The sequence below is a fragment of the Choloepus didactylus genome, chromosome 19 (genome assembly GCF_015220235.1).
Source record: "Choloepus didactylus isolate mChoDid1 chromosome 19, mChoDid1.pri, whole genome shotgun sequence".
Classification (NCBI taxonomy): domain Eukaryota; kingdom Metazoa; phylum Chordata; class Mammalia; order Pilosa; family Megalonychidae; genus Choloepus; species Choloepus didactylus.
This window is the reverse complement of record NC_051325.1, coordinates 38,191,317-38,212,280: the sequence shown is the minus strand read 5'-3', so window position 1 is coordinate 38,212,280 and position 20,964 is coordinate 38,191,317. Positions and strand designations below refer to the sequence as shown.

Genomic DNA, 20,964 nt, shown 5'->3' with positions numbered 1-20,964 from the left:
CTACAACATTCTTCTCCACAGGGTGAAGGTTAAACCAGATAGCCAGAAGGCCTCTACATTCCATGAACCACAATCTCATGGTCTCTGCCTTCCAGGGGTATCCTTAAGCGTTGTTACAGACAGCTTCTCCTAAAACCCAAATATTATTCCCAAAGTAGACCTAGTCCTCTTTAACAATAAGATTTTCAGTTTATATTGAGAAGCTTGTACCGACTTTTTTCTCATTTTGGTCACGAATCCTTTCTTGCCCAATCCCCAACATGGTTTCTCTTCTCCTTCAAATTAAAGTGCATTCTTAAATATACCCCTCCAAAAATTTCTTAGAAATCATCCTTTGCTGAAATATCTAACACTGGATACAAAACTCCCTTCTATATTAGCTTTTCAGAGATTATACTATTTATTTCTCCTCTTTACTCTATTGTCTCTCCATTAACTTCTGCCTCCAGGCAATTTCTGTCTCATCACTAAGTACAGATGTTTCTAAGCATCAGCTCTCTATTCTATTTCTGTGTTAGACCACCCATTCTCACACCTTCAAATGTCACTGCTTTGATGACTCAATTTTCCCCCTTTACTCTTCCTTCTAACTCATACTTCAGTAACATTGTTACAACTGCCCCCCCCTGGGATTTTCTACTCTGTTGTCTGAGAGTCACCTTAAATTCAGTGGTTCTGAGCTACTCATCATTCTCCCCCAATACCTCAAAACCATGTTCTCCTTTATAACTTCTTCATTTCTCCATGTTTCTTGATTTGGGAGTCATCTTTGACATTCCTCCTTTATACCTCATCTTCCAACCAAGTCCTATGTCTACCTGTTTCTATCTTTGGAACTTCCCTAGCATTTATCCCTTCTTTTCTATTTCCACTTCCAGCTTCCTAAAATCAGGTTCTTATCATTGCTGCAATAAATATTGTGGATCATTTATTGTAGAGCTTTTAAACTACCCTTATACCTTGCTATCAAATTTTCTAAAAATGCAACTTCAGCAAGGTACTCAGTCTCTTTGTTCAAAAAATTTCCATAACTTCTTATAGTGCCTCAGGCTAATGTCCAAATTCTTTTGGTCTGCCTTTTAAAGTCTTTATTAAACTGGTTCCACATTCTGCCTCCAAAATTAATGTGCTCAGTACTCTGTTTCTGAACCCCTATTTCAGCTACACAAAGTACCCCGTCAGGATGCCTTAGTACCTTTACTTCTGGTACTCTCTCTGCTTAGAATACTTGTTGTAAATATTTATAGGCCTGAATGAAGTCCTACTTTCTTTTTTTTTTTTTTTTTTTTTTTTTAATTAAATTCAGTTTTATTGAAATACATTCACACACCATACAATCATCCATGGTATACATTCCACTGTCCACAGTATGATAACATAGTTATGCGTTCATCACCACAATCTATCTCTGAACATTTTCCTTACATCAGAAAGAACCAGAACAAGAATAAAAAATAGAAGTGAAAAAAAGAACACCCAAATCATCCCCCATCCCACCCCATTTGTCCTTTAGTTTTTATCCCCATTTTTCTACTCATCCATACACTAGATAAAGGGGGTGTGATCCACAAGGTTTTCACAATCACACTGTCACCCCTTGTAATCTACATTATTATATAATTGTCTTCAGGAGTCCAGACTGCTGGGTTGGAGTTTGGTAGTTTCAGGTATTCACTTCTAGCTATTCCAATCAGGCAAGGGTTTTTAAAGGAGAAGATTACACAAGTTGTGGATGATGGATATTTGGGGTCTTTCGGATTAGATTAGATAGTTAACTGAGTTCTTGATCTTGTGGTTTTTTTTTTTTTTTTTTTTTTTTTTTTAATAATAATTTTATTGAGATATATTCACATACCACGCAGTCATACAAAACAAATAGTACTTTCGATTGTTTACAGTACCATTACATAGTTGTACATTCATCACCTAAATCAATCCCTGACGCCTTCATTAGCACACACACAAAAATAACAAGAATAATAATTAGAGTGAAAAAGAGCAATTGAAGTAAAAAAGAACACTGGGTACCTTTGTCTGTTTGTTTCCTTCCCCTACTTTTCTACACATCCATCCATAAACTAGACAAAGTGGTGTTTGGTCCTTATGGCTTTCCCAATCCCATTGTCACCCCTCATAAGCTACATTTTTATACAACTGTCTTCGAGATTCATGGGTTCTGGGTTGTAGTTTGATAGTTTCAGGTATCCACCACCAGCTACCCAAATTCTTTAGAACCTAAAAAGGGTTGTCTAAAGTGTGCATAAGAGTGCCCACCAGAGTGACCTCTCGGCTCCTTTTGGAATCTCTCTGCCACTGAAGCTTATTTCATTTCCTTTCACATCCCCCTTTTGGTCAAGAAGATGTTCTCCGTCCCACGGTGCCAGGTCTACATTCCTCCCTGGGAGTCATATTCCACGTTGCCAGGGAGATTCACTTCCCTGGGTGTCTGATCCCACGTAGGGGGGAGGGCAGTGATTTCATCTTTCAAGTTGGCTTAGCCAGAGAGAGAGGGCCACATCTGAGCAACAAAGAGGCATTCAGGAGGAGACTCTTAGGCACAAATATAGGGAGGCCTAGCCTCTCCTTTGCAGCAACCGTCTTCCCAAGGGTAAAACTTATGGTAGAGGGCTCAACCCATCAAACCACCAGTCCCCTATGTCTGTGGTCATGTTAGCAACCATGGAGGTGGGGTAGGCGAATACCCCTGCATTCTCCACAGGCTCCTCAAGGGGGCACTACATCTTTTTTTTTTTTTTTTTTAACTTTCCCTTCTTTTTTCAAATCACCTGTATGAAAAAAAAAGTTAAAAAGAAAACAAACATACAATAAAAGAGCCTTTCAAAGAGACCATAGCAAGGGAGTAAGAAAAAGACAACTAACCTAAGATAACTGCTTAACTTCCAACATGTTCCTACTTTACCCCAAGAAAGTTACATAATATAGCAACATTTCAGTGAACTTGTTCCTACTACAACCATCAGAAATTAACAGACCATAGTCATTTCTGGGCATCCCCAGAACGTTAAATAGCCTATCTGTTCTTCCTGGATTATTGTTCCCCCTTCCTTAATTGCTCTCTACTGCTAGTTCCCCTACATTCTACATTATAAACCATTTGTTTTACATTTTTCAAAGTTCACATTAGTGGTAGCATATAATATTTCTCTTTTTGTGCCTGGCTTATTTCGCTCAGCATTATGTCTTCAAGGTTCATCCATGTTGTCATATGTTTCACCAGATCGTTCCTTCTTACTGCCGCGTAGTATTCCATCGTGTGTATATACCACATTTTATTTATCCACTCATCTGTTGAAGGACATTTGGGTTGTTTCCATCTCTTGGCAATTGTGAATAATGCTGCTATGAACATTGGCGTGCAGATATCTGTTCGTGTCACTGCTTTCCGATCTTCCGGGTATATACCGAGGAGTGCAATCGCTGGATCGAATGGTAGCTCTATATCTAGTTTTCTAAGGAACTGCCAGACTGACTTCCAGAGTGGCTGAACCATTATACAGTCCCACCAACAATGAATAAGAGTTCCAATTTCTCCACATCCCCTCCAGCATTTGTAGTTTCCTGTTTGTTTAATGGCAGCCATTCTAACCGGTGTTAGATGGTATCTCATTGTGGTCTTAATTTGCATCTCTCTAATAGCTAGTGAAGCTGAACATTTTTTCATGTGTTTCTTGGTCATTTGTATTTCCTCTTCAGAGAACTGTCTTTTCATATCTTTTGCCCATTTTATAATTGGGCTGTCTGTACTATTGTCATTGAGTTGTAGGATTTCTTTGTATATGCAAGATATCAGTCTTTTGTCAGATACATGGTTTCCAAAAATTTTTTCCCATTGAGTTGGCTGCCTCTTTACCTTTTTGAGAAATTCCTTTGAGGTGCAGAAACTTCTAAGCTTGAGGAGTTCCCATTTATCTATTTTCTCTTTTGTTGCTTGTGCTTTGGGTGTAAAGTCTAGGAAGTGGCCTCCTAATACAAGGTCTTGAAGATGTTTTCCTACATTATCTTCTAGGAGTTTTATGGTACTTTCTTTTATATTGAGATCTTTGGTCCATTTTGAGTTAATTTTTGTGTAGGGGGTGAGGTAGGGGTCCTCTTTCATTCTTTTGGATATGGATATCCAACTCTCCCAGCCCCACCTACTTTCTTTAAGTCCCCTTCCCTGACTACTCTAGCCACAATGATCTTTCCCTTATTTGGATTATTACAACACAATTTGAATGACAGATATGTCAATTGATGGCCTAAGAACTTTAGTCCCCAAGAGGTCTACAGGCTTGGGGATCACAACCTCCTCTGTGTATCCTCTTATGGTACTGGGTACAATTCTGGTAAAAAGAAATACTTAACTTACTTAATTTTTAATTTAGCCACAAAAATAAATACTTGCACGGTCATTCATTTCAATTTAACATGTGTTTTAATCAGTGACTACTATGTAATAGGCAATGTTCTAGGCAACAGAAATAAAAAGATGACAATGACATGGATCTGTATCTCAAGGAGTTCCCAATGGAATAGAAAAGAATGGTAAATTTTCATTAAAATACAGTATGATATAACCAATAGTTTCTGGCTCTCAGAAGACACTAAAATGTTTGTCAAATGACTGAATAGCAAACAGATTTATATACAAACAACTTCTATGCTACTGAGATGAAATGTGGGGCCTAGCCTAAGGGTTCAAAATTTTTACAGAGGTAGGGATTACAAAGTGATTAAGTGAACTGTGACTAGTTAAGAAAATGGTTTATACTTGTCTTTGTTACCCGGGTAAGTTGTATACACATTTATGTAACAGCACTGTGATATGCAAGTTTGTATATAGGAAAGAAAGGTGATCCTGTATACATACCCATTAGGTCCGCAAATCCTCCAACTGGCAATCGGCAGGTACCAGTAACAAACTGCAGAAGTCTCATTCTCTTCTCATTATCAATTTCTTTAACAAACTGTTAAAAGCATATTTTAAGAGATATGCAGGTCATATGTTATGTTCAGCACACTAAACAAGAAAAACGGTCATTTCAAATCTTAAATGAATCCCTGGTGTCAGCTGCACTAAATACTGACTACATCCAAACCAGTGGATGGAGAAGCATGTCCACATTTGTCAAAATTCCACCAACCTTCCTCTATATAAATCTTAGGACCACATCCTTAAAAGCAGATAGAAAAAGAAGGATGTCCGGGAACTTAGAGCCCCCTACTCATACAATCTCAAGATCAGCTCTCCCAGGGAAGCTCCTTCTTTTTTTCCCCTAGATCTGCTAGTCCAACAGGACATTTATGTGGTGACACAGGGCACATTACTTAATTCAGTACAGATGTTACAGTTTTATGAACAAATACATTCAAGCCCACAGAATGTTAATCTAGATATATGCAAATTCTTCCTTCCATCACTGTCACTTAAGTTTTGTGTAGCCATGTGTGACCAGAATTATGTGGCTTTTATCTCCTACCATCTTGACTCAAAACATTAGGTTTCTGAAGGATGTGTTCTAGCCTACAGAATAACTATTTTGGGTCAATTTTTTTTGGTAAAAAACAAGTTTTATTCTATTAGACTGTTGTCAAGTTGTTTTAAAATGCTTATTCTATCTGTTACAAAAGCTCAGGTCATCTTTGAATTTCTCATATGAATTACTTTACATGGATAGCAGACATTTTGTGACGAGTTACCATTATGATTACAAACCAGGTCTCTACGTTTTGCCTTCTAATTATTATTTGATTCTTAATGAGATGTGAATGATGAAAACCATACTAAAAAATTCTAAAAACATTCAGATCAAATGAAGGTGAATCTTAGCATCTGAAGCTGTTTTATACTCTGGCAAAGGTGTAAGGTGTGTGTTGCTCACTTGGCAAGGTAAAAGGACCGTGTTATAAATTGGGGACTGATGACTTGATGTGCTGAGCCCTCTGTCTTGGGGGTAGGCCCCTATGAAGCTTGTTGCTGCAAGGAGAGGCTAAACCTGCTTATAATTGTGCCTAAGAGTCTCCCCCTGAGTGCCTCTTTGTTGCTCAGATGTGGCCCTCTCTCTAACTAAGCCACCTTGGTGGGTGATCTCGCTGTTCTCCCCACTACATGGGACCTGACTCCCAGGGGTGTAAATCTCCCTGGCAATGCAGGATATGACTCCCTGGGATGAATCTGGACCCGACATCGTGGGATTGAGAACATCTTCTTGACCAAAAGGGGGATGCGAAATGAAATGAAATAAAGCTTTAGGGGCTGCGAGATTTCAAATGGAGTCGAGAGGTCACTCTGGTGGACATTCTTACATACTATATAGATAATACTTTTTAGATTTTAATGTACTGGAATAGCTAGAAGTAAATACCTGAAACTACCAAACTCCAACCCAGTAGCCTGGGCTCTTGAAGACAGTTGTATAATAGTGTAGCTTACAAGGGGTGACAGTGTGATTGTGAAAACCCTGTGGATCGCACTCCCTTTATCCAGTGTATGGATGGATAAGTAGAAAAATGGAGACAAAACCTAAATGAAAAACAGGGTGGGATGGGGGGAGGGTGATTTGGGTGTTCTTTTTTTATTTTTATTTTTGATTCTGATTCTTTCTGGTGTAAGGAAAATGTTCAAAAATAGATTGGGGTGATGAATGCACAGCTATAAGATGGTACTGTGAACAGCTGATTGTACACCATGGATGACTGTATGGTATGTGAATATATCTCAATAAAACTGAATTTAAAAGAAAAAAAAAGGACCCTGTTATAATCTGTATTCATTTATTAAGAAGTATAGGATGGACTGAGGGGCCTGTACACACTGGTACATTTGTTCTGCAATTCAGTTCCATATGTGATAATCAATGAAAAAAACAGTGGTTGCCAATAGAAATAAATTAAAAGACAAACCTGCCAAAACCACATGATTTGTTTGCTTGTCCTAGTGTAATGACGGTAGATGGCATGTCTTTGCCAGTCATTCAAATCAATCTCTTGCATTCCACATAAAAGGACCTTTAGGGAAGAAAAAGAAAAGTTGTTTTTAAAGTAATTCTATAACCTATATAAAATGCTAGATGTAGATAAGGAAATACTAATATTAAACATAGCTTTCAAAAATAAATTACTCAGAAGGCTTCCATAAACTGTGCAACAAGAATTTTATCTACATTACACATGAAGGTGAGTTTCCATGTGTGGTATCACATATACACAAATTCATGGAAATGTCACTCATTGTAGAAGAGTCCTTATAGTAATACTTTAAAATTAAAAAATACTCCTATCTTTGGACAAATTACAGATTTTTAACCAATGGGGGTGCTTCAAAACATACTATCAGTATAAAAAAATACTACTGCCACTGGAAAGATGGGGAAGTGAATTGAAAGCAGATACCTGAAGACTATTTACCACCATGGTGCAGGAGAAAGAAGAAAAGCTTGTTACCTCTAATTCCTTTGCATCAAAGTATTGCAGATACAGCTGGGGAAGAATTTCATTAAAGCCTTCAAAGAAAGCTTGTGTCTGTTCTTCAACACCTCGAGACAACCTCCACTCAGCGACCATTCTGGAAAGTAAAAACAAGAAAGCTATCAGGAAGTTTCGATTTTTTTTTTTTAATTCAATTTTATTGAGATACATTCACATACCATGCAGTCATACAGAAAGTCTGGATTTTACCTGTAAAATTCTGAGTGTAAAAATAATTTTTTAAAATTTTATTATGAAAAGCCTTAAAAATAGATATAAAAGTAGAGCAAACAGTATACTGAACCTCATGTACAAATCTTTTGGCTTCAATACAAAGACCAATCTTATTTCACGTATGCCACTACCCATTCTCTAGCTATGATATAAATTCATTTCAAATATAAATATTTCCATTATTGTCTCTAGAAGATAAGTAACATCTCTTTTAAAAAACATAACCACAATATTAAATCATATTAAAAAATTAACAATAATCCCTTAATATCAAATACTCAGACCTCAAAATCTAATTAGTTCAATTTCTAAAGTTCACTGTTCGAATCAGAATTCAAAAAAAGTTCATATATTCCAACAGTTTCTTAAATGTCTTTTAATCTATAGGTTTCCTCTCCTACTTGTAATTATTTTAAAATAAAAATATCTTTAAAGAAAATTCTGCTCTGCCAAATATTCCAGATTTCAACTTTGCATTTCTTCTAATCTTCATCTATATATATCTTAGAATTAAAATCATAAAAAGCATTTAAACTGACTTTTTTTTTTCATTTTGTTACAGAGTAGTTATTTTTTAAAAATTCTAATGCCAGGAATGTGTATTTTAGGCATATGATTACTTCATGACAAACTTTTGACAACTTTTGGAGTCCTAAAAGTTTATTGTAAACTCTTCAAAATTCTAGAAAATGGAAGTGTAGTTTGCATTGGACTAACCCTCCTGGTGATAATTATAAATTTTGGGCAAATTATAAAAAACAACTGTTTGAAGGCATCAGAGAGAAACCAAAAGATGGCAGAAACTGGAGGGAATGAGATCCGTGAAAGGAAGTTAGCATTCTAGAGGAGATCCACACTCCAATGGCTTTTCCCCTGAGGTCATTTCACAGTTTACACAGAGCACAGGGGAATAAATGGAAGCAGAAAGCAACAGTCTTATTGGGCTAAGAGGACATGAAGTTGGGAGTACGAAGTTGCCAAAGTGCCTAGGGGAAAACCCCAAAATGAAAGGACACAAGGAGAGCCCCAGATCTATATACAAGTCACCTCAAATCCTTAGCTGATTCCTAAACTGTAACTGTGTAGGAGGATGAGACTCCAAGGAACCTAATGGAAAGCAACAACTGGAAACTAGAAAACTAAGCAGAAATTTCAGCAGCTATCTGGTGCTGGAGAGACAGAATTTAAGACTTTATATCTCACAAAGTCAGAGAACTCAGTAAGCACTCTGGGCTTTTCACTGAAACACCAGAAGGATTACACCTTAGAAGTAAGGCGCATGCCCCAATAATAAGGGACTTAGGACTAAGACAACATGAAAACAGACCAGTTCCAGCAAGCTACCATAGGATCAAAGCAATCTGCCAGAACAAAACTCAACACAATTTAGAGGAAGAAAAAAGTATCCAGAGATTCTACCATGCATCTTCCACAATAAAAAAAAATCACTATACATGCAAAGAAGCAGGAAAATACAAACCATAATCAAGAGAAAAAAAGTCTATAGAAAAGAGCCACTGATGACCCAATATTGCATTGAACAAAGACTTAAAAATAGTTATTAAACATGTATTAAAGAGCTTTTGGCTTGGAGGAGGCCAAGGCACAACTTTCTTTGGTCATCCTATATCTGGGTTTAACCAATACCAGCTACCTTCACTATGAGACTCAATGAGATCAAAGTCATGTACTTCGTATTTAAGGAAGTCAGTGCCATGGCTACCCTGACCCCAAGATCGGCCCCTTGGGTCTGTCTCCAGAAAAGGTTGCTGATGACATTGCCAAGGCAACTGGCAAGTGGAAGGGTCTAAGGATTACAATGAATCTGACCACTAAGAACAGATAAGCAAGATTTTAGTGGTATCTTCTGACTTGGACCTGATCACCAGAGGCCTCAACGAACAGCCCAGAGACAGAAAGATGCAGAAAAACACTAAGCATAGTGGAAATACCACTTTTGATGAGATTATTAACATTGCCAGATAGATGCAGCACTGATCTTTAGCTAGACAACTTTCTGGAACCATTAAAGAGATTCTGGGCACTGCCCAGTCCGTGAGCTGCAATGTTGATGGACACAATCCTCATGACATAACATGACGTCAACAGTGGTACAGTGGAATGCCCAGCTAGTTAACTACAAAGAACAAAGAAAAATATTTCAATAAAGGATCATTTGACACTCCCCTCCCAAACAGTATTAAAGAATTTACAGGAAAAGATGGCAAAACGGGTAAAGAGATAGGAATTCTCAGCCAAAAACCGGAAACCCTAAAAGGAACCAAAAGGAAAGAATACCTGAAATGAAAATATCATTGGATAGGCTTAAGGCACAGCAGACATATCAATGAATTTAAAAGATCAGTCAAAATTATCCAAGCTGAAACACAGAGAAAAAAAATGAACAGAGCATCTGATAGCCATGGGACAATAACAAAGGATAAATATACATGTAATTGAAATGACTAAGTAACATAGACAGGGAATGAGGCAAAAGTAACAGCTATAAATCCAAAAAATTTCCACAGTTGATAAAAAGGGCATCAATCACAGATCCAAGAAGCTTAGCAAACACCAACCAGGATAAGTATAAAAGCAATCACACCTAAGCAATCAATCATAGTCAAAATGCTATTTACAAGAAACTCACTTAAATACAAAGAAAGGACAGATTGAAAATAATAGGATGGAGAAAGATATACCTTGCAAATACTAATCATAATAAAGCTGGAATGGTTATATTAATATTTTAAAAACAGTAAATTTCAGGACAAAGGACATTACCAGAAATAAAGAATGATATGTCATAACAAGGGTTAATTTATCAAGTAAACATAGTACCATAAATGTGACTACAATAACAGAGCTTTAAAATACATGAAGTGAAAACTGACAAACTGAAAAAAGAAACTGACACACCTTTATAGTTGAAGGATTCAATATTCCTCACATAATTGATAAAACAGTAGACAGAAAATCAGGTAGCATACTGAAGACCTTAACAACACTAGCAATCAACTTGACCTAATTGGCAGCATACACATTTTTTTTCAAGTGCAAAAGACTGACCATATGTTGGGTTACAAAACAAGTTTCAAAAAATTACAAATCATTGAAATGATAAAGAGAATGTTCTCTGTCCACAGTGGAATTGAATTAGATATAAAAAACTAAAAGGCATCTCAAAAATTCCCAAATATCTGGAAATTAAACATACTTCTACATAACCCATGGATCAAAGAAGAAATCACAGGGACATTAGAAAATATTTTGAACTGAATGATAATGAAAACACAAGTAAAAATTTGTGGGATGAAGTAAAGGCATGCTTAATTGGAAATTTAAAGCTTTAAATGTTTATATTAAAAAAACAGAAAGGTCTAAAATCAGTGATACAGAGTATATAAAGAACCCTTACAAATCAATAATAAAAAGAAAAACAACCCAACTATAAAATGGAAAAAGACTCGAACAGACACTTTACAAAAGAAGTTCTACAAATAACCAGTATGCAACTGGAAAAGGCATTTAAGTTCATTAGTCAAGGGAGAAATGCAAATTAAAACCACAATGAGATACCTCTGACAATACTGTGTTGGCAAAAACATGAAGCAAAATCCTACACTGTAGGTATGATTGTCAAATGGTAAAAAACACCTTGGGAAACTGTCTGGAAGTTTCTAATATAGTTAAACACTCATCCTACGACACATCAATTCTATTCCTGAGTATTTATCTAAGAAAAATACAAATATATATATCCACAAAAAGGCTGAACAAGAATGTTTACAGCAGCTTTACTACTAAGAGCCTCAAATAGAGAAACAATTTGAATGTCCTTCAACAGGAGAATGGATATACAAATTGTGGCTATACAAATATATACGTAATGGAGTATTTCTTAGAAACAAGAAACAAAATACTGATATACACAACAACACGGCTAAATCTCACAAAGGTTGAATAAAGGCCAGACACAAGAGTACATAATATATAATTCTATTGATAGGAAGTTTAAGAAAAGACATAATCTATCATTATAGAAACACAATTATGGTTGCCTCTGGGCTAGGGTGAATTGTCCCCTCCCTGGAGTATCAGTAATACATCGTAAAGAAAAACTGGAGAAAGAATGAATTAATTAGTTAATTAATTATTATTTAACTAATTAAATAATTACATTTTAAAGGGATGACTTATGTATATATCAACAATTGACTGTCCACTTGAAAAGACCTGTATTTGGCAACTGTTAAATTGTGTACTTTTAATCATGGAGGGCAAAGCAGGTAAGAGATCCAGAAATTGAAACAAGAAAAAAGCACATGGGCTAAATTTAAATCTTGATCTGACAGAATTAGTGCTCAGAAGATGTGAATGAACAATAACTCAAGACAAGTTCTATAAACCAACGTAAAGCAATAGAGAGGAAATACACTATAAGCCATCACTTTACTTATCAGGGTACAAGATAAAAGACGATAATCTGATTTTAGGATAATTCCTATGAAAACATCTGCATGAAAATTTGAGAATTTTTTCAATGACACAATGTTATATAACATAATGGTTGCAGAATTGGTATTTAAAGGGTGGTATACCACTACTTCTACCCTTAAAACTCCCACATTTGGTCCAAGACTGGAAATGAAAAACAATTGCCTACAAAGGAAAATGGGAGAAACAGCAGAAGTTCCATATGACCAAAATTCCTTGCTTTAATCAATCTTGAAAATTCTGGTTTAATTAAAAATATGTCAGAAAAGGGGTATAAAACCCATTAGCTCCCACTGGATTAATTATTTTAAGGTTTAGTTTGAATATACTTGCAGGATTTTCCTCTACTCTGCTGCCTCCACAAGAATCTGTCTGACTTCTTTTGACCTCTCTGCTTTACTAGCAGACTTGTTGAAAGAAAAATTTAGACTAATTGGATCCTGAATTTAGTCTGTAATTTCTTGTAATCTGACTCTTGTATTTATCACTTGGCTATCATTTTAACTGTCCTCTTAAGGGCCACACTATGGCCACTCTTATTTATTATTTGTGACTTGAGCTTTCCAATCTCCATACCCCTGCTCCTATTTCTACAAAATTGAATTCTCCCCATACTTCAAGGCTCAACTCAGATATAATCATCAGCTGCTTGCTCCATAACACCTGGTTGAAATGAAATAATATCTCCCTCCTTTGACTCCCCATAGCACTTCCCCTGTTCCTCTCTCAATACACTTATAATAAAGGTAGAAAGTGATTTATCTTGTCCTTAATAATTGTGACAGTTAGTTTCATGTGTCAGCTTGGCTAGATTATGGTATCTAGTTGTTCAGTCAAGTATTAGGCTGCTTGCTACTGTGAGGATATTTCAAGATGGGAGTTACATCCATAATTAGCTGATGGCAGTTGATGACATCTACAATCTACAAAGGAGGTTGCTCTCAGCAATGCTGGGAATCTCCTCATCTAATCAGCTGGAGGTCTTAAAGCTAGAACCGAGGGTTTCAGAGATCAGTCTGCCTTAACTTAAGCACTGACTCTTAAAATTTCTAGCCAACCAGCTTCTCCTGGGGAATGTGGACTAAAGACTTCAATATCACCTTTATTAGTTTCCAGCTTGCAGTTTGGATTGGCCAGCTCCCATGGTCACATGAGCCAATTCCTTATAATAAATCTCTCTCCCCCACCTCCAGATCTGTGTGTGTGTGTGTGCGCGCGCGTGCGCGTGTGCGCATCCTGTTGGTTTTGTTTCTCTGGGGAACCCTGACTAATATCATAATATATGATCAATTCTCATAATGATTAATACAAAGGCAAGTATTATTTTTTGAAATATCATCGAATAGAATTACCAGGCAATTAGAAATATGCTATGGTCCAACAGATAGTCTGAACTATGTTAAAAGGAGCATTCTCTCTCACCTGATATATTCTTCTTTATTTTCTTCTGTTACAAGAATATTGCCACCATTGGGTTTCAAATCATGGCTCTTAATTTCTCCTAGAATTTCCTTATCAACTGAGAAGTACATTTCCAAACCACATTCTTCAATATTGTTTTCTCTGCACAAATGAAATTAGCATTATTTGTTAAATCCACCAATTCAATCAATTTAAAAGTGTTTAAAGGCCTATGTGTAAATAATACTAAACTTTAAGATTAAAATAAGAAAGCTGGAAGATTATGCACTAAAATAATTTTGTCTAAGACCTTGGGTGTATTTCTGTAAAATTTATCATACTGAATAATGAGAAAGGTTTGATACATAGATCATTTAAATACAATAAACTAATTACATACTTACAATCTGGATACGTCACAAATACCATAATGAAACCATACAGACTATAGTTTGAGAAATTAAATGGAAGCAGAAACTTACTTAACCCAGATGAGAGAATTGTAAAATTCTGGATCAACAGATTCTAAATCCTTGAGTCCAACTGGTTTGTTCAAGATACGCTTATAGAATGGCAAAGAAAAACCTGTATCTATGAATTTCCCATGGAACAGAGCCTGTACAAAAAGAAGACAATACCATTTAAGATAATTATTATATGACAGTCATTTTATTTCAAAATGTTAAATGAGTTCTGCATTGAAAAATATGCAGAGCCCCCTTGAGGAGCTGGTGGAGAATGCAGGGTGTTGGGCTTCCCCACCTCGATGGTTGCCGATGTGCTCACAGACAGGGGACTGGTGGTTTGATGGGCTGAGCCCTCTACCACAGGACTTGCCCTTGGGAAGACTGTTGCTGTAAAGGAGAGGCTAGGCCTCCCTATAATTGTGCCTAAGAGCCTCCTCCCGAATGCCTCTTTGTTGCTCAGATGTGGCCCTCTCTCTCTAGCTAAGCCAACTTGAAAGGTGAAATCACTGCCCTCCCCCCTATGTGGGATCTGACACCCAGGGGAGTGAATCTCCCTGGCAACGTGGAATATGACTCCCGGGGAGGAATGTAGGCCTAGCATCGTGGGATGGAGAACATCCTCGTGACCAAAAGGGGGATGCGAAAGGAAATGAAATAAGCTTCAGCGGCAGAGAGATACCAAAAGGAGCAGAGAGGTTACTCTGGTGGGCACTCTTACGCACACTTTAGACAACCCTTTTTAGGTTCCAAAGAATTGGGGTAGCTGGTGGTTGATACCTGAAACTATCAAACTACAACCCAGAACCCATGAATCTTGAAGACGATTGTATAAAAATGTAGCTTATGAGGGGTGACAATGTGATTGGGAAAGCTATGTGGATCACACTCCCCTTTGTCCAATGTAGAATGGATGAGTAGAAAAATGGGGGAAGGGAAAAAAAAAAAAAAGGCACCCAGTGTTCTTTTTTACTTTAATTGTTCTTTTACACTTTAATTCTTATTCTTATTATTTTTGTGTGTGTGGTAATGAAAATGTCAAAAATTAATTTTGGTGATGAATGCACAACTATATAATGGTACTGTAAACAACTGAATGTACACTTTATTTTGTATGACTGCATGGTATGTGACTATATCTCAATAAAAATGAATTAAAAAAAAATCTTCCCTGTTATATGGTACATTTCTAGAAGGACAGATATAACAAACCAAATCTCAAAAACGCCTTAATTTTGAGAAAATTTCAAATGAGAAAGTTAAAAAAAAAATGCTTTAGCATCGCTCAAACAACAACATAAATATGTCTCCACCTGCACTTACCATGGCAATAAACCTGCCAATAAAACGAAAATATTTCAGATGATCTGGATTTATGTAAGAAGCAGGGTTTATCTGCAAGCAGTAGTTATCCTTCCCTGCATATTCAAACAGGCAATACATTGGGTTCAACACTTCATGTGATAAAAGAAAGAACCATTCCCTGGAATCAAAAGAAAACTTTGGGTAAAAACTCTTGTAAGTAACCATGCTACAGATCAAAGAGCAATGCTATACACAGTTCTCAGGAGTCTACGATCCTCAGCTGGTGACAGCTTTCTAATCCCATGTCAATTTTTATTGCTTCTGTTTAAATTCACATTTACAGAGAAGATATTTATACACCGCTTATTATATTTCAAAGAATCTAGGACTTTAAAGGCATCATTATTTGTTGAGCCACTAAAAAAAAACCTTTCCAATTATGATTGTAAAACACATCCCATTTTCAGGCATGTTAAAATATAAAAAATGTTAGTTTTGGAATTGATGAAATATAACAAAATTCACTACTGATCCACATGATCAGAGCTGCTGAAATGAGTCTAATGTTATTCTGTCTACTACTAAGCCCCACAGCAATCCTCACCAAGTGCCACTGCTCCTTATGGCATAGAAAAATATGAAAATCCTTCAGATTGACAGAGGCAGTAAAGCACTTAATTCAATCCTCTGATTCATTAAAAAAAATGAATGCTTTAATTCTGAGATGTTCTAATTCAAATGCTCTAAAAATATCAACCAATATTACAATAAGATTATGGTTACTAACTATATTACATGGATAAGTCTGGTAGAACAGGAGGCAGAGCAGATCTGGGACAATACATGTGATGAAAGCTTGTGTCATAAAACTTTTCCTATTAGCTCCCAAACCTGCTGGTAGCACTGCTTATACTTTAATATTGCTAGTTAATTTTCTGATTAAGAATGAAAAATCACCCTCCTCCTGAATTATCTTTAATTTGTACAAAATTAAATGTTTCTACTCATATTTACTATTTACCTGTGATTACTTCATACATTTTGAAATAGTTTTATTTGAACTTTGAAACACAATAACATAAATAAGAACTAATATTAAATGCAGCCACAACTTAGTGAGCACACACAAACTCAGGCTCTGAACCAGACCGTAATAAATTTCTAAACATAACAATAATCCCAAGAAGGTAGATTTTACTATTCTTATTTTACAGATGAAAAATGTGCCCAAGATCAAACTACTGAGTGCAGAAATGAATTCAAATCCAGTCTTGGACTCCAGAGTTCATGCCTTTCCACATTGCCAATGCTATACACATTTTTCATCTGATATGATATGTATTTGGGAAACAGCAAAGCAATTTCTTGCTAGACACTCCAATATGAAGAAAGAATTAAAACTTCTAACTCCTATTTTATATAAACTTCTTTTCTAAATGTGCATGACAGATACATGCATCTGAATTGGGAGTTAAGTAAGTATGCTTTGTATCAGTGATGGTAGGTGGGGAAAATAGGGAAGGGATGACCAGAACACTAAAGGGTCTATGCTCTGTGGAACAGACATTAGGTAGTGGACTGAGCACTGGTTTAGGGCTAGATGGTACAAAGTCTGCATCCAGGCTCCATAATTTAGTTGGTATGCCTCAGGTAAATCTTTTCATCACCTATAAATTCTAACAGAGTTATCCTATGGATTAAATGAGTGGTGTGGATGAAGGTGCTCAATTAACGTGTGTTGAAATTCTGTAGCTGTTGCATAATAAAGGTACAATAATTTGCTACATTTCCTGTCCCTGAAATATAAGATTGAGAAAATAATACTTGCAAGCAAAGTGTAATGATACCTTTGGAAGAAAGGAACTAAGTTCTGAGTATTCATATTATCACTACCTTGCTACACCTCCATAATCTAAACCTTCTTCTCCTGGAAAAATCACCCACAAACGTCTTCGCAGATCTTGGGGACTGAAGCTCATTATCTAAAAATCAAAAAAGTAAAAATAAAATAAAAAAATTGTGTAAGCAGTTATTGAAATACCACTCTTCTCCATGACAAATGTGGTCTAGTATATACCACATACACAGAAAATACAATATAGTAAAGTTCCATAACATCTTATAAATTATGATATATTCCAGAGTGCATATCTATATTTTCATATATTTTATAAATTATATAACCTTTTAAAATGATGCTGTTATTGATTTATGAGGTTGGTTTTTTCAATTGCTTACAACAGAATAACTGTGAGCATAGACAGAGGTTAAGTTCTTTCTTTTTTGAGTCAATATGTTTGGGTTTTTTCACAGCCAAAAGGGTAGCACATAATAGCCAACTGGCTAATGAACAGAAATGAAACTCAGTGGCTGCAGAAAGAACCCAGTTAACTTTGGAAACTCATTTTCAGTGGAAACCTGTCAATACCTGAAAAACCTACTAAAATTTTGTGCCCTACTATAGGTTAATAGGAACATCATCATATTTGAAGAACAGTACTACTATTGAGCTACAAGGATAGGTCCTTTTGTTTCTTCCTCTGTAAATGATTTAATTATTTGCCTAAAATTCGGTCAGTAGAGCACTGAAAATATGATTACTCTTAGAAAAAATAACGCAGGGAGATCAAGACAGGAAGAGACGCTTCAGGGGTCTGTTCCTCCCATAGAACCTTTGAACAACCAGCAAGAACCGGCAGAAACATCTTTCTCAAAGCTCCAGAACACACTTAAAGGACTACAGAATAGGATGAGCACTGAAGTAAGAAAAAGGATACTTAAAAGGGGAAGGCTCTCTTGGTTCCCTGGCTGGCCCTTTCCTGACCCTTCACTGGATCTGCACGGAGCTGGCCCACACTCCCAGTGTGGATCCCTGGCACCAGTTCTGGAGGGAGCAGAATAATCCTTGTGTACATACAGGCAGCATGTATTGTCTGGCCTAACCTGTATGGTCATAACCTAAAGGACTTCTCATCCCAGAACTTCCTCTGCATGTAGAAGGCAGCTTACAGAGCACTCTTACAGAATATGTGAGAAAACAGTTATGTAGTTGCCTGGGGTAAGAAAGAGATTGCTGGCTTGAGGCTATACAGTGCAGAGCTTAGAACATGAAGAAACTGTTTCCTAAGGAAGAAGGAACATTAGGGGGAATTCCCAGGGAAACATATGCATGCCCAAGACAAGACACACAGGCAGAAAGAATCAGGGAAGCACCTAAGCTTTGGCCTCAAGCTATCCTTTATTTTTTTTTTTTTTTGTGTATTTCAACATTTTATTATTATACATAACTTTACAAATATGAAAATAAATGCTTGATTTACTTCCTTAGGATGGATTTTAAGAATTGGGAAAATATGAATTTTAAAGCTAAAACTAAATATACACATATACACACTCACTTATATATTAAGTCAAATATATGACTAAAATATTTATTGGAAAAGCAAAATTACTAAGAAATTCTTTGTCTCTATTTGAATCCTTCTTTGGAACCACCAAAGATTCACATAGCAGCTTCTCTTAGGAGATATGTACATTATATATAATAATATATACATTAACATGATAAACTGACAAATCTTGTAATTATTTAATGTCTTCTGGTCAATTGTCAATTTTCATTTGAACTGTTTTCTAGTTCACTTTATTTTTTTTTTTTTTTTTCTCCATACAAAATCTAGTTCACTTTAAAGATTTAAGCACAGCTAACCAGTTCTTAGGCTGCCCACTGCAGTGCCCCTCAAATAGCTCCCAAGAAAGGTATGTCAACATCATATCAGGAAAAACGATGTGGATATTACCACATTCTAAGGTAGAGTTACTTCCTCAAGCTATCCTTTAAACTCACTGTATGGATAAGCCCTAAAGGAGAGCACTACCACTGGTCAATCCACAAAGATTGAGAAAGTTATTTTCCTTCCTTCTTCTTCTTCTTTTTTTTAATGTTAGCTTCTAGTATTCAAGGAATAATGTTATATACAAGCAATAGTGTCGTAACACTAGCTGGATACAAGCTTATGGAACAGATGCCTCAGACTCTAAATTCCGATGATAACACACCAAAATATCAAAATGTCCAGTTTTCAACAAAAGATTACAAAACATACAAAGAAATAGGATGGGATGGCCCAGGAAAAAGGGGGAATTAAAGCTTAAGAAACCATCAGTAAGGAGGACCAGACCTGGGACATACTAGACAAAGATTTTTTTTAAATGGTCCTAAATATGCTCAAAGAACTAAAGGAAAATATGGTAAAAAAACAAAACAAAACAAAAAACTAAAGGAAATCAGGAAAACAACAGATGAACACAAAGAAAATATCAAAATAGAGATGGAGATTATGAAAAGGAACCAAACAGAGCTATGGACCATAGTCACAGAAATTAAAAATTCCCTGCAGGGGTTCAGCAGCAGACTGGAGTTGGCAGAAGGAATAAAGGAACTTGAAGAAAAATGAAATCATCGAGTCTGAGGAGCAGAAAGATTAAAGAATGAAGAAAAATGAACAGAGCCCGAGGAACCTGTGGGACACCAGCAAGTACACCAGTATGTGCATCATGGATGTCCCAGGAGAAGAAAGAGAGAAAGAGGCAGAGACAATTCAAAGAAATAATGGCTGACAACTTCCCAAATTTAATGAAAAAACATGAATATACAAATCTAAGATACTTAATGAACTCCAAACAGGATAAACCCAAATAGACCTATGCTGTGGCATACTATAATCAAACTGTCAAATGCCAAAAATGAAAAGAATTCTGAAAGCCTCAAGAGAGAAGCAACACATCACCCAGAAGGGAGTCTCAATAAGATTAAGTGCCCACTTCTTACTGAAAACCCTGGAGGCAAAAAGTAGTGGGATGACATATTTAAAGTACTGAAAGCAAAAACTGCCAACCAAGAACTCTGTATCTGCAAAACTGTCTTTCAAAAGTGAGGATTAAGACATTCCTAGTTAAATAAAAGCAGAGGGAATGTGTCACCACTAGACCAACCGAACAAGAGATGTTAAAGGTAGTTCTGCAGATAGAAAGGAAAGGACAATAGACAATAGATGGAAGCCACATGAAGAAATAATGATCTGGTAAAGGTAATGACAAAGGTATATACATATGCCAATACTATTGTATTTTTGGTTTTTAACTCCATTTTTTCCTTCCTACAGGATCTAAAAGGCAAATGTATAAACTATAATGAGAAATCACTTCTTTTGGATTCAATGTGTAAACATGTAATTTGTGAGAAGAATCACATAAAGGTGGGGGGAGGCAGAGAATATGGGAACATAGCTTGTTTATTTTATTGAAGCTCAGCTGGTATCAAAGCAAACTTTGATTTTTCTTGTTAAAAATCTTTGAGATTGTTTTATATTTGGGCTATTAAATTTAAGCCCAATAGAATGTATAAAACTGAATCCTATGGTGGGCAATATCCATGATTAACTGTACAAATATTAGAAAATTCTTCCATGAACCAGAACAAATGTATGACAATACAACTAGAAGTTAACAATAGAGGGACATATAGGGAAGAAATATATACCTATTGCAAACTATATACTACAGTTTATAGTATTTCAACATTCTTTCATAAACA

General features: G+C 36.1%; 1 protein-coding gene across 6 annotated transcripts in view; it reads right to left on the bottom strand.

Moving 5' to 3' along the window:
• ITCH (itchy E3 ubiquitin protein ligase) overlaps positions 1-20,964 on the bottom strand; it is a 168,793-nt gene that overhangs the window by 8,024 nt on the left and 139,805 nt on the right. For all 6 annotated transcript variants that reach the window (XM_037811041.1, XM_037811038.1, XM_037811036.1 and 3 more), the window contains 7 exons: positions 17,262-17,350; positions 15,387-15,546; positions 14,082-14,215; positions 13,621-13,761; positions 7,444-7,564; positions 6,904-7,008; positions 4,871-4,967 (listed from right to left, as the gene is read on the bottom strand). In XM_037811041.1, coding sequence (XP_037666969.1) covers positions 4,871-4,967; positions 6,904-7,008; positions 7,444-7,564; positions 13,621-13,761; positions 14,082-14,215; positions 15,387-15,546; positions 17,262-17,350 — 847 coding nt within the window. The remainder of the gene's footprint in view (positions 1-4,870; positions 4,968-6,903; positions 7,009-7,443; positions 7,565-13,620; positions 13,762-14,081; positions 14,216-15,386; positions 15,547-17,261; positions 17,351-20,964) is intronic.